The sequence below is a fragment of the Xiphophorus couchianus genome, chromosome 4 (assembly GCF_001444195.1).
Source record: "Xiphophorus couchianus chromosome 4, X_couchianus-1.0, whole genome shotgun sequence".
Classification (NCBI taxonomy): Eukaryota; Metazoa; Chordata; class Actinopteri; order Cyprinodontiformes; family Poeciliidae; genus Xiphophorus; species Xiphophorus couchianus.
Genome location: NC_040231.1, coordinates 18,249,668 through 18,264,530, shown reverse-complemented (window position 1 = coordinate 18,264,530; position 14,863 = coordinate 18,249,668). Strand labels below are relative to the sequence as shown.

Below are 14,863 nucleotides of genomic sequence, written 5' to 3'. Positions count from 1 at the left end.
AAGAAAAAAGAAAAAAAGAATTAGAAAGCTAAAGTGATATACTCAGGTCTTCAGAAACGCAGCATAATTCTGTCCGATCAGCCTGTCGCTCCTCAGAGATGTCAGGAGAAATTAAAATAATAGATACAGTGACTAGTATGGAGCTAAATGGCCTCTGTTCTGGAAACCAGAAAATTATGGTGACCTCGTTCCCTAACAATCATGCAGATGATCAAAAAGAAAACAGGAGCCTGTATGCTTAGGAAAAATCCAGATGTGCAGACAGAAGAACATCTGTAGTCATTTTCATTGCTGTGGCTCAAATGAGCGTAGATGTGGAAGTTAAACATCCCTAGTCGGGTCAGATCTTCCCGTCAAGCTGCTCTCCCCTAATCTATCCTGTCACTTTCAGCTGCACGAATCACATACAGGCAGAAAATATCCAGGAATAGAAACAAATTTAGGCCTGACCGTTGCTCCTTACCCACACAATGAGCTTCTCAGAAAACAGGACAAGGTTCCCCCCCATCATACAAAAAAAAGACTAAGGTGTTTGTTATTTTTACTCTTGATCAGGCTTCTGATGTGTAGCTCTATTTAAAACACACAACAGTTTCTGATTATTTCTGCATTTGCAGAACATCTCTCTCCTCAGAGTAATTATTCAAGCGCGTAGCCAATTTTCTTCTCTCCCGGAAGATCCCCAGGCCGCAACGCGGCTCAACACCCTTCACATGTTCTGCAGTGATGAGCCTCACGGGGGTGAGGAGAGGTATGATGTCACTCCCGACCAATAATAATCATCCTGCATCATCACCATCCTCCCCCGGCTCTGGGTTGCATGGCAACACGACAGCTTTCCCCCTTTAAAAGCTTCTCCCTCCCGGCCCCCTCCGTTTTGTAAATCACTCGCAACTGTAATGGATCCAGTCGCAAGATCTAGCATCCCTTAGCGATCTACTAATTTCTCTAAAGTTTCTTTAATAAACATGCAGCCTCTGTTCATGAGGCAACGCAAGAGTTAAACTGTTGATAAATAAGTGTGGACTGGAATCAGCTCTCCGTGATTCCAAGGACTAAGTGTTCTTCATAAAATCATTACAAATAGAAATCTGATTCCTGCAGTGCTCTGTACAAATTCAAAAGCAAAAATAAATACAGAAAGATATATTGCAGCATTACAACACATAAGTCTCAAGATGAATGCAATACTGTTTTTTTTAAATTGTGAAAGTTTTGTCGATGCAGACTCTCTGAGCTCGTCATGGATGAGTAAGATTGCTTGACATGGTTAATACTGTGAAAGAAGAGCATGCAAAGCAGTTCACCAGCCGTAGAAACTGACACCTGCACTCTGTCAGTTAAAGGTTTCTCTAAAATCTGCCCCTGGCTTTCTTTAACATAATTTTGCTTCCTTTCCAGGTGAGAAAGTGTAAGAAAGACTTCCTTAAAGAAACATCTCCAAAGTGATTTACAGTGGCCATTTTTCCTACCCCTTCATCAAAATCAGCTTGTATACATTTTATTGAAATTTTATGTTATAAACCAACACAAAAGTAGTGTCTAAATGTAAAGTAAGAGGAGTAATACATGGCTTTCAATAAAAAAAGATTAGAAAAAAGATAGGGGGGTTGTATGGAGGGCATGCCTGCTTAAGTGAACACTCTGCTGCAAGTTTCAGGAGGCATGTTTCCTCGTCTCCGTTGCTCGTTACCCACACAACGAGCTTCGCAGAGAAAACATTACAAGGTTTTTCCCATAATACAAAAAAAACAAAGGTGTTTGTGAATTTTTATTCTTGATCAAGCTTATGATGTGTAGATCTACTTCCAACAGCTTGTTTCTGTATTTGCAAAGCATCTCTCTCTTCAGGATAATCATTCAAGCGCTTATCCAATTTTCTTCTCGCCGGAAGATCCCCAGGCTGCAACTCGGATATGTGGGTAACAAGAAACAGCTGTGCACATCTGGAGACTAAACTTTGACCCGTTCTTCTTCGTAAAACCAGTTCATGATCATTCAGATCTGGCAGACTAGAGGGCCCTAGACAGAGTAATAGGATGTATAGCATGTAAAGGATGTGTTATATGTGAATGGAAATGGTTATGGGGATGTACTGCCAATATGACATTTGTGTTTTTATGCATTTTTGCTTTTGCATATTTATTTATGGCTATTGTCTTTTTTGAACGTGCTGTTCTTATTGTTGTACTCCAGTTTTGCCCCTGCCTCCTAGACACATTTCTCCTGCAGGAGACTAATAAATTATCTCATCTTAAATTGGCTGAGACGTGCCAGTGAGCATCTATTCTCATCTTCCCCATCAATTCTCAATTGAATTTCAGTCTGGACTTTGACTGGGCCAGTATAATACTGTAATTTCCTTGGATCCAAACTACTCCACTCAACATCTAGCTGGTCGACCTTTATGTATTGATAGGTGTGCAGCTGTGGCATACTCTTCCCATTTTCAGAAGGCGTACTGAACACAGAGGATGAAGTTCAAAGATTCCAATATTTTATTTTTTTAGAATTCAACTTCAAAGATTTTTTGTTATTTGTCTCATACAAACTGAATCAAGATATCTCAGTTTCTAGTTGCTGTGTGAAAAAGTTCCAAGGGTGTGAATACTTTTGGGAGGCTAACTACACACAGATAAGGGTGGATCTATCAGCCCCAGAGACCTCAAGACTAACAGCAAACTTACAAAACCTGATAGATCTTCATTTGTAACTTTTCCTTCCCCATTTCCATGTCAAGAGATGTTTTAGTTTTGCTGAAGTATATTTCAGGATATTAAGACATTAATTAGTTTAATGTTGGTTGCATTGTTAACCAGTCATATCTACTGCAATCTCGCACGACTCTGTTTAAAAGATGTATGAAAGAACTGTATGAAACAGGAGAGTGAGACTCACGCTGTGAGTAGAGGAGGATCTGCAGCTCAAGCAGGGCGCAGGTGAACAGCTGAAGAACGTTCTCCACCCCGAGCAGATTGAACATTTCACTGATGGCAAAGTCAAAGAGCGGGAGCTCAGACGTGCTCGGCCTCTGGCACACAATGGGACCATAGACTCCCGAGAACTTGAGCGAACGTCCCGACGGCGGGAGGGGCACCTCGTACAGGATGTTGTAGATGTAGCTCTCCAGCGGCAGCGGCGGGGGCTGGGGGGACGTGACGGCTTGGTGAAGCTGCTCCAGCACCTTCCTGCAGGCCTGGGCGAAAGCCATGGGCGTGATCAGGCAGATGCACTTGGACACGTACAGCGTGTCGCGGCTGATGTCGTACGAGTTGAAGCGCTGCAGACGGGAGATGGCCGGAGCGGCGTGGAGCACAGGGCGGGGCTGAGGGAGGCGCTGGTCCTCCGGTCCGTGCGGGGTTGTTGGGGTGTGCAAGATGTCGTACTGCTCTGCATTGTGCATGTGGTAAAGAGTCTGCATTGCACTGCATATCTGCTTGCTGGTCACCTCCTCGAAGAAAGTGAGGGCGAAGCCGTAGGTCCGCGAGCCGTCCTCTCTGGTGATGATGAACGAGTGGAACTGCGGCTCTCTGGAGTCAACCTGCGTCCTGAAGGACAGACCCTTCGGCATGCAGAGCTGGGGGAGGAGGTGCAGAAAGGAAATCAGTGATAATCTTGTGGGAAATAATACTAAACCTTAGCAACAATGCAAAAACACAAAATCCTACCGAGTTTTTTGGTCTAGTTTCTAGTGGAAATACATTGGTACACTTGAAATACGACAAAATTAACTTACAAGTAACATTTCAGCAAGATACAGGAGCTTCTTTTAAGCTTCTTCAATACTGACTTAAAAAAATAGTTCAACTGTCACATTATTTCACTTACAACATGGGATAAACAATCTGCCAATAGAACTAGTACTTTATCAAAATGAAGAAATTATTGACCTAAAACAAGCTCTTATATCTTTCCTAAAAGTAACTTGTAAATCAGCTTTGTCTTATTTCAAGTGTATTTGCTCTAGAAAAAAATCTTACCAAAATTACTTTGGTAAGATTTTGTGTTTTTACTGTGAACAATCATTACGTGTTTGTCAAACACAAATAATCATACCATGCCAACTGCATCCTGGTCGAATGGATTCCACTCAACATTGTCAGGATAATGAGCTAGGACTTTGGATTTAAAAGTTCTCCGCAACGGACTCTGCTCAAAATTCTCACCTGGAAGTCAAAACGACAGAGAGAAATGCAAAAAAAAAAAAAACAACAGACAAGTATGCAATTAGTTAGTTGGTTTATCACATGCAGACACTGGGGAAAAAAAGCTGCAGTTTACTGAGAAGCAAGCTTAAAGTGCCAGGCGCATCACCAAGGGAAAGAGATAAAAAGAAATAAAATCAGCACGTTTCTCTTTAGAGGAAGTTTGTATTGCATCATGTAAAGCTGCCATCTGCATCCTGTGCCCGAAAAAGTAAACAAATTACCAGCTGCATCTTGTGAAAAGTGAAACTTTGCGGATCTAAATGCTTCACGACAGCTTTAATGGCAGTACAGAGGGACACAGAGTAAATCAGTCAGAGAAGCACAAGTTGAGTTGATTTAGACCCAGAGTAAAGCAGAAGTGATGCACACACCAAGGCAGCACTGAAAAGTCATTCAGAGTGTAAGGGGGGGGCAGGAGGGGGAGAGTAAACATTGACCAAGCGATGCCAGTGCAGGCGACACTGGATGTGTGTGCGAGATACAGAAGCAGTGATTGTCAGACATCAGCTCCTTGTTCAGCTGCTACTGGAGGAGAGGAGGGACACGAAACCAGGGGGGAGAGAAGTTAGGAGTGCACAAAACGGGAAGGGCAAAAATCCATCCCAGATTCTGGGGGTTTGCAAAAAAAAAAAAAGAAGGGGATGCAGAAGTGGGAGAGGTGGGTGATAATAAGGTGCATCAGGTTGAAGGTCAAAGGGGGTCAAAGCTAAGCTTTGGTCGGGAGGGGGGGAAAAAAAGCAGTGTGTGTGGTGGGAACGGTTACCTTCGTTTGACCTCGCCAATTTTCCTCTGGCCCCATCTCTGAATTTAGTATCCTCTATATACTGGCATAAAGCTACACAACAAATAAAAACAAAATATGATAATTACAAGCCTGGTTCTTGCTGGGTAGCGCATCACTTCTCAGTTTGTGAATACACATTATCACAACTCTACTTTTAGTGCTTCACTCTACGGAGAAAATTTTTTAAAAAGCACAAAATACACACGGAGAACAACATCCGCCAGCGTCAGGTGGGAATGCCGAGTCAAGCCAGCTGCCGGGGTTATGATATGAACCAAGCAGTTCTGAATGGTATAGGTGCCTCCTAAAGATCCAATGTGAACATACTGCTGCAGCATGGACAAATGTTCTCAACTCAAAAACAGAAGAACAGAACCAGTTGTACTAGCAGCTTAGAGTGTGATTACAGAGAAAAATCTTCTGAGCTAAATGTAAACCTGAGTGAAATAAACTGCTTAGAAGTTGGAAGTAAATGACAGATTCTCATATTTACCCAACTATGGAATAAGATCAAGCAACTAAGCACACTAAATGATACATACAACACATTTTACTTCATGTTTAAGAGGGTTTATGAAATTGAGCATAGATGTGCAGATCAGTAAATTTGATCATCATCAAAAAATGTACTTGTTTCAGTAATCAAAATGTGAAGTTTATGTAGATGTAGTCCACACAGAGTGACATATTTAGAGTGTTTTTGACTTCCAGCTAATGAAAACAAAATTAATTTTCACAAAACATGACCTCATGTAAGACCATTTAAAAAAAAAAGGAAAATAAAACAGTTCAGGGAGTGTTGCATCAAAGGGTACTGATGGAAGGAGAAAGCATGAAACTAAAAAGTTGTAATAAAAATAAAAAAACAGATATTAGCTATTGAATTAACAGTAGCATAGAGAATTATGAAGTTAGGTCCATTCATCATTCATAATGACATTTGATTGGGCAGAAGATTAGCCTGATGTAAACCCTGCAAAAAATCTACAGGGCATTGAACAAAGAACACCAGACCAAACAATGCAGATGAGCTGAAGACGATTATCAAAGAAATTTGGGTTTTCTTAATTCCTCAGCAGAGTAACAGGCCGATCACCTCCATAACGCACAGCACTGATGCAGTAATAAGAAAGCATCTTCAGTCAGAGGCTTCATCAGAAGCCCTGGAATAAAGTCTGCAACATTAGATACGTCCTGCCCACAGCTTTCAGCATCAGCAACAACTCTTTAAGGAACCCTGGATGAGATACACCATAAAATTGTCCTTAAAGATATTCTTATTCAGTGGGATGAACCTGTGTGTATCCATGTGCCTAAATACCAACACAAAATCCCAAAGTATTTATCAAAGTATTAATTCTAACATTTCATACAAATATTTCCGACCGAGTCAACTCTGTAGAATGCGGATGTCGTCAGCAGGCGGTCATGGGTTGAATAATGGTGAATGACTGCACTTACATCTCAGCCCTGTGGCTACGTTAGGTTATCTAACATTTCACATAAAGCAAACCCTTTGTACTCTTTGCAAGCGGCCAGGCAATGCTGTTTACAGTCCCTCTGATGCATCACATTTGCTAAGAAGTAATGAAAAATCTCTGCCGGCACAAAAGCACTTTCATGCAGCACATAAAGTACAAAAATGTGAGACGAAGAACACATGCTGTCCAAGCGTTTCTGGCTCCCCTACGTCAGCACTGAAGTAAAGCTGTTCTTCAGCTATAATGTTGCCAATGAGAAACAAGACCTTTTCCACGAGACAAAGGAAATCATTTTTTATTACATTTATTAAATGATTCCTTTCACAAAGCCAAGAAATGATCAATTTCCTCATGTGTGGGGAGGTGATCCTCCTCTGTTGCATACTGATTAGAAATAACTTTAGAATAATAGATTTATTTGGTCGATTTTTATGGTGTCTTTCGACAAATGTGGGCGACATTTGACTCAAGCTGTATCAATTTCACAAACGAAGCCTTCATCTTTAAATGATCCAATTAAAATACCGTCAGTGACCGCCAACTGACTTTTATATTGGGGTCTTTGGTATTGTTGAAGATATCCTAGTGACCGACTGAAAATCTTAAGGGTTTGGTTTAATCTGTTCGATGCCTTCATATCCAAACAACCCACAGAGTCGAAAGGAGGCCAGACACACAACCCAGACTACAACAGGAGCCAGACAGCTGGATTACTAAGACTAAAAACATCAGAAAAAGAAAGAAATTGTCTCCAGTTAATATTCTACTGTAATAATGATAGCATACTGAAATTCTACGATCTTTAATAGAAATGTGTGGAAACAGAATCCAGACAGCACCACAAAAACCTACATTCTCTATATGTTTGGAGTAAACTATTTAAATCCTATGAAGACGAAGTGCAACTACGCAAGAGTTTTTCTCTGATAATCATTTTGAGGTCAGTGAGGGGTTTGTTTTCTCGCCAAAGGACACTGACACGTGGCCGAGCAAGGGCTCAAACTGACAATCTTTCAATTGGCTTTAAAACTAACCCATAGCGCCTCAAAAAACAAACCATGGAGTGATGTTTGTAACTGAGAGCAATGATTTATCTACAACTCAAAATGCAGCAATGACAGTTTGACATAATCAAGCAAATTAATCATTGGTGTTTATTAAAAATATATACAGTATATACGTATAAATATGTAGAGCAGGCTGTCAAATTTAAATTTTTCTAATATGTAATTCTGCTGAACAGAATTGGGTTTTTTGGTAATAAATATGCAAAAATAAGCGCACATTGGTAACCACAACTTTTAGAGGGGCAGAGGGGAATACACAAAAAGGCTGAACTTTGCACTCAAAAAGCAAAGTTTACTGATTGTGAAACATGGGGAGGTGTTTATCGGAGTCCACATCAGCAGCAAAACAGAGGAAGTCGATATAAAACATTCCTATCTACCTTGTTAGATTTTTAAAAAATTGTTAGATGTTCTTGAAGGTCCAAGTCAATTTGAGAATATGAAAAAAAAAAACCAATATGACAAACTTCTAATTACTCCAATCAAGCTCACATAATTCCTTGTTTTGTCATTTATTCAAAAGATCTGTGATGCCATGAGAACATAAATGGATATTGGTGGGAGTAGTAAAGCAGCAGTGATCAGATGAGGAGCCAGAGACCACCCACAGTTCTACGGTCCTTCTGTGCTCCGACACGCTTACGCCTACTGTAGAGAGGATCACCAGAAAAGGGATGGACCTCACTTCCTGTGAAGTTGTATTCAAGAAGAACTCAACCCAATTTCCTGCAGAACAGCATGAAATACATGCTAACATTTAGGGAAAAAAATATCAATAACCGGAGCTCTGAGCATCAGATACTCTTTTTCTTCAGTTCGCAACCTTAACACTTCAGTCCCAACACAGAAACAGCTCTGAATTTGTCTCCGATGATGAGTGATGGCTTGCTGTTTTTGCTGACATGTTCACCGGTCTAGTGTACCATTTTAAAGATCTCATCTGCTTTTGGATCAAGTGGAAAAATACTTGCAAAATGTGCTGCTTTTGTCCTGTTGTTGGGAGGGGGGTGGGGGGGGAATGATCATTGCCATAGTAATATTTTAATTTTTGCAGTAGATATTGTACGTTGCAAATAAATGCAAACTATATTGTGGTGCTAAATTTAGGCCACATCATCTAGCCCTTATCAAAACATTTAAAAAATGTTCTCCCACTGCAGGAAAACCATTTCAACATCCCATCAACCAGCACTACAAGAGGCTGTCAAACGTTGTCTGTCACATTCTATATTCTCGATGAATGACAATTTCAAGCCAAGAAGTCCATGTGATCCACTTCAACGCGTCAAGTTTAAAAGTGAAATTTCACTCAGGGGGAAAAAAAAAAGGTGTCAAAGATGTGAAGATAACATAAGTAAGAAACCAACATTTTGAAGAACTGCTTCTCAACAGTACATCTGAGATCCTGCATCTTATTGCATTCAACTAATAAGGCACACAACTGCAAACTGCCATCATACTTGATCTAAAAAAAATAAAAATAAAACCCTAAAATTTATTTCTAGGTAGATTGTTAATATCCCTGAACTGCTTATCAAGCTCCTGAGGAAAAATTATCAATGAAACTGACCAAGCTTTCTAGTTGAACCATTCGTCCTCATTTGTTTGCAGAGAAGGGTTGAAGAGAGGCAGCCCAGAAAATTTAAAAGGATATTTAGCATCTGAATAAAGAGAGCCTGTCCATAGAGTTTACTCATGTCCCAGTTCCTGCTGTTTCCAGTGTCGCTGAGAGGCCGCAGGGTCATACATATGCAAATCAAGTCCCAAGTGTGCTGCCAAACACAGCGCCGAAATAAATTTTTTGAATCCATTTCTTTGTTGTTTTTTTTCTCCACTGTACATGAGTTAACACTTCACATCATATTAAGAATAAATCACACAAAGAGTTTCATTTAATTCCCTGGAGAAAATCCAACAGAAAGAGAAAGAAATTGCTTATTTCATTCACAGTATCAATCACCAGCCAGCAGTTTGTTTCAGCCAAGTTAGCAGCCTAAACTCAGTTAAATCGTTCAATGTGAGCTTTCGGAATAACAGAATGACAAAGCAGTGGTCCTCAAATGTTTGGATTTAAAAAACTTTTGAAAATGCAGAATGACAAAGAGAGCAGGGTTTTCCTTAATAGACTGAAATGTATGAATCCCATCCAAAAACAAATAGGAATTATAAGATTCCCTGTTTCTGCATCAAAAAATATTTCTTCAGTCAAACATGATTAGACCCATCTGGTTGAAGCATTTCTAGAAATCTGGTCAAAGTTCTTAGTTTTGAAACACGTACCGAGTAGAAGAATAAAACTGTCGGATTTTACAGTATTTTACCCGTTGACCACACATCAAAGCCAATCAGAGAAAAAATGGCTAATTCTCATCTTTGGCTGATTGACTGGTTCATCTCTAATCATGACCGAAACAACTCAGGGATGCAGACTTGACCTTTCATAAGCAACCGGCTACAGAAATCCCCGTTTTGCAATTCTACCCAACTGACTCAGGCAACCTTATTAGAGATAACAGAAAAACAGCAGCATTTATGAACATCCTGAGTACTTTTTTTATGTGCATTCTGAAAAATTACATGCAGCTCTTGTCAAAGAAAATCTAATCCACTGCAGCGAGCAAACTGAAACCTGAAGCCATGAAACCTTCTTGTAACGCCATTTATTTATTCCTGACTTGGCAAAAAATGAGAACTTCTAGGAACAGCATACCTACAACAAACGTTTATCTTCAGCCCGTGACAATGGAATTTCCACACCATTTCCTTTCTTCAAGTCATAACTGAAACAGTTGATAAGGGCAAGCCCCTAACCTCGTTCTACAGTAAACAGCAGCAAAGGGCTGTAAGTAGAACATCAGAGATGTTTGACCTCAAACCTTCAGGCTGTGCATCTGAGCAAGGTTTCGGTGGGTTGCATTTTCTGACTATGCACAGACACTTAAAAGAAGTGTTATCACACACCTGGGGAAAACATGAACTTCCTATGCAATGACGTCAACTTTTGTTTTTATGTTTTTTAAAAAAGGTGATTTTTAAAAGCATGATAAAAATCATACACAGTGACAATAAGGCACATTTTTTAGGAACCTGTAAAAATTATTCTGTAAATGTCTGACTCACACTTCATGCTGCCGTCTACTACCTATGAAAAAAACACTTTGATCTGATCAACCATAATAAAAAAAAAAGTCATTGTATTTTCATTTTTAGTCACACTACAGAACATTCTGAAAAACAGGAATCCCAATACAGTATTTCTTCTGCCCACACATATTTCATAGATTTTTTTGTGTTACAACCACAAAGCTTATTGTTTTTGCTTAATGGGAAAAAAACATTAGATTTGTCTTTAACTATGAATTATAATGAACATTAAATGTAAAGCCAACTTAAAACAGAAGACAAGCAGACAAGATGAACTTCAAAACTGATCAGTGGTCAGAAAACAAAATAACCTTGCGTCTGCTTAAGATTGTGTATAGTGTAGTTGTCAACATAATATTTTAAAAAACAAACTTTTAAAAAGATTCTATTTTCCATCAAATACTGATGCAAAAATCAATATTTGCTACAGAATGCTGCACAGCAGCCCTGCAGACACACAGACACTCCCTTCCCTCACTTGCAAGAGCTCACCTGAACAATCATGGCTAAGAATCAAAACAGCAGTGTGGTGCTGGGAATTGACAATTGGTTAGCACATTTTCATCTATAGTGCGATTCAACTCCCATAGCATGGCAAGCACATCTGGAGAAGAACCTCTGTGGCCCTCTTCAGTGAAAAAAGCAAACATTTTGACTCAAGGGATATTGCTCATAAGACAGGAATGTCAAAAAAAGTTGAAGGGAGAAAGTAGGTCATCGTGCTAGCTTTGCTAGCACCATTATGCCAGTGAAGCGTCTTAAATACAGAAGCTCCGCTGTTTAAGATGAATGTGAGAAGCTACGTAAAGCTCTTGCATGTCCTGAACTGAAGTAGTAAAGCCACGCGATGTAACACTTTCTATTTAAATTTTGACAACTTACTTATAGCCCCACTGCGATGTTAAAATGACAATGTGTCAACAACAGTGAGCAGAAACCAGTCAGAACTCATGGTGATCTGACTTTTTATGAATCTAGCTCACTCAAGTTGATCATGGAGGAAAAAAAAGGTGCAAAAATGACCAGAAACTGAACAGATCTGCTGCTAAGTACTTTGTGAACTTCCCAGTAGGGTTAATAAAGTATATTCATTCATTCATTCATTCATTTGTACAAACTGGATTTTTCTACACTGTAAACATGTTTTGCATGGGCCACAACTTTTTGTTTATTTCATAACAAACAAGGTATTTCCAATGAACTGCTTACCTGAATTCAACATGCATACTTTCATGAAGGGTTTGTTTAATGTATTGCTCTACAGGAAAGTAACACTTTCAATTTATATATTTCTTTTCTAAATGGGTGCTAAATTGCCTTCTATTCATTGGTCTTTCCCCAATAAAGATAGAGCCAGTATCTTTATACTGTTTTTAGTTGTATGCTTCTGAGGGCATTCTCTAGAAAGATGTCTGTCCTTTCAAAAAAGGTTTCTGTGGTATTAAAAATTGTCTGGGGCATTTTTCTTAGCATCACTATCAAGCATGAAATTTTAGTATTAGGGTAACCATAGTGCCTGGTTACAAAAAGGAGACTGCATGCTCTTAAGTTTTATTTCATCCTAGAATTTGTCCTTAAAGCTGTAAACAGGAACTTGAGAAAGGAAGTAAAAAGGAGAAGCACATTACCCTTAAACAACTAAAACGATTTTTAGTGCGGTTGTCACTTTAAGGAGGGAAGAAGTTTCTTTCAGCTACAGCAGCCTCACAGGCCTTTCACTACCTGTTGAGTCACAATAAATCACACCTGAATGACACAGAAACAAGATAACAGGAAAATTTCACAGATTTTAATTGGTTCCTGTTTTCAGACAGCAAAATATTCAAGGTTGCCCAATTAAACAAGACTGAAAGTAATGGGATTCTAGCCCCAGTTGTTACCCGTTTTAAGTTGAAAAGAGTCGTTTTTACAAACCAGAACAAGAAGTTTCAGTATTAATAAGCATAATGGGACATTTGAATGCAAATATAATCTTAAAGATATAATCTGAGGTCAGTAGACTGGTGTTTAGTTCTTAAGCATTCAGGGTTTCCCCATAAAGTATTGTTAACACTGGCATTAGAGTGGGAAACCCTGACATTAGCACTAAAAAGCCTGGTACATCTTACAAAGTTTAATGTCATAAAACCGTAAAAACACTTAAAGGAAATTAACAGACCTAAAAACTTCCCAAAGCAGACTTTGTTAACTGAGGCACAAAATATAAAGTGCTGTATTTAAATTTGAAAACAGTGATTAGACTTCTTATGTCAAAGGTATCATTGAATTCAAAATGTTTAGTTTAATTTGTTGCAAAGCTCAAAACACTGTCCTGAGTCGTATGCAACGAAATTTCGTTCTGTATACACCCTGTGCATGCAAAATGACAACAAAGTCAGTCTAAGTCTAAGTCTAAGTTGCTGCACCCTAGCACAGTTGTTGTCTAAAGTACTGACAGTGCTTCGGGTCTGTTTCATTGTCAACAGGCAACAAAAAGGTGTTTTCTCGGTTTGTGTTTTCATTTCTGAGGCAATCATCAGTCCTGCATGTCAGTTGAGCTGAGATCTGGTGATTTAATACCACATGTCGGCCCTGACATCACGGTCCTGGTCATCACACACCAATGTGCCAATCACTTGTACACAGTGTTGGCCACTCACGTCACACTTCATCGTTGCATTTAAACTAATCACTTGCCATGGCACCAAAGTGTCCCCCCTACAGCATAACAAATGCCATCAAATCTTATTCACAGTGGGAGGCCTAGGTGAAGATTGTCCCTTGAAAGTCTCAATTACTTGTATCCTATCACTTCAGCTCCCAAACTATATGCTGCAGAGGTCTCTTTCAATCACAATACTTTTGCTGAGGAAAAAAAAAAACAACAACAAAAGGGGCCCATGAGGGGGGAAAATACAGAAGTGTGACGGACTATTGTGCTAAGATTAGGCATTTAAGCTATTTATGTCATTGTTTATGAATGGAAGGGTGTGCCCTTTTTAAAATGTTACAAGTACAGCGAGTCTCTGGTGGATGCTGGTATTGTGTAGGGGACATCTGACAGTCTGAACTACGTCATGTGTGCATGACTATTTTCATGTATTCTCTTTATGTAATTGTAACAACCACATAACTGTTAAATATACGTACTCCGCTCTAAAGTGCATTTGAAGCTGAGTGTTTTCCACTTTAAATGTTTACTACAACACACCCCAACACGGACAGAGAGGAGGTTAAGGACAACCACTGAATTAAAATGAGATAAAGAGGAATAGTCAGTCAGTAATCCCGTCGATCCTAATCGAGCGTTACAAACAAACAGGCGGAGGGAAGGTAAACTAGGCCCAGCGTTATTATACTCGATTCGCTTTCACCTCAACAGCCGACATTACATATTAAAAACACACAAATAAACAAGAGTGAGTACAACGGAAAACAAAGAGCCCCAAAAGGAAAAATAAATACTGTAGGAACACATGTTTAGCAATCTAGTTTTTCCTTATTTCGCCCAGCATCAACACGACATTTTATCCCAACGGCTAATAGGCTTACCGGACAGTTCGTCGGGTTCCAGCCCGCTTTCGGTGTCGAGTCCGCAGATCACAAAATAATCTGCGAACCGGGAGGAACCGGAGCTGAAACCGGTGGTCATTTTGGGACTGGTCCGGTGATGCCCTCACACCTGGAACACCGAGCATATTAAAGTAACTCGGAAAAGTGATTTCTCCTGGCCATTACGTGCGAGACGCTACTGCGAGGCTCGAAAATCTGCACTCATATTTAGCTGCTGAGCCCGCATTAGGCACAGCCGATCCGAACACATCCGCTCACGCATCCTTCAAAATAAAACACCCTTCAAATTAAAAGCTCTAATTCAAATGCACAAGCTTTAAAATTAGAATTGAATTAGATTTCTAACATTAGCTTCTAAATTAACGAACAAACTTAATTTACATGAGTAATTGTCTCAAATATATTTTCTTCTAAGTGAAGATTAAATACCTAAGGTTAACCTAAGTATCTAAGTAAACATATGTGCATTTGAAATAAATTTGAAACCTAAATACATGTAGGAATTTGTGAATATTAAAGAAAGAATATTTCTCTGAAATGCTTGAGTAACGTTTGAATTAATGTTCATGACCATGACCTCTGCTAGATCATATGTCTAGCAGTGGCAACATTTTCAGCTTTCAGAAC

General features: G+C 39.4%; 1 protein-coding gene across 5 annotated transcripts in view; it reads right to left on the bottom strand.

The window, feature by feature from the left end:
• The window catches only part of dennd5a (DENN/MADD domain containing 5A), a 32,342-nt gene extending 17,869 nt beyond the window's left edge, over positions 1–14,473 (bottom strand). For 2 of the 5 annotated variants that reach the window (XM_028013981.1, XM_028013983.1), the window contains exons 1-4: positions 14,216–14,473; positions 4,972–5,043; positions 4,057–4,166; positions 2,899–3,577 (exon numbers count right to left, since the gene is read on the bottom strand). In XM_028013981.1, coding sequence (XP_027869782.1) covers positions 2,899–3,577; positions 4,057–4,166; positions 4,972–5,043; positions 14,216–14,315 — 961 coding nt within the window. In that variant the 5' untranslated portion in view covers positions 14,316–14,473. Of the gene's footprint in view, positions 1–2,898; positions 3,578–4,056; positions 12,914–14,215 lie in introns of those variants that run through there. The other 3 variants (XM_028013982.1, XM_028013984.1, XM_028013985.1) reach the window with 3 other exon arrangements.
• Positions 14,474–14,863: the final 390 nt, after the last annotated feature.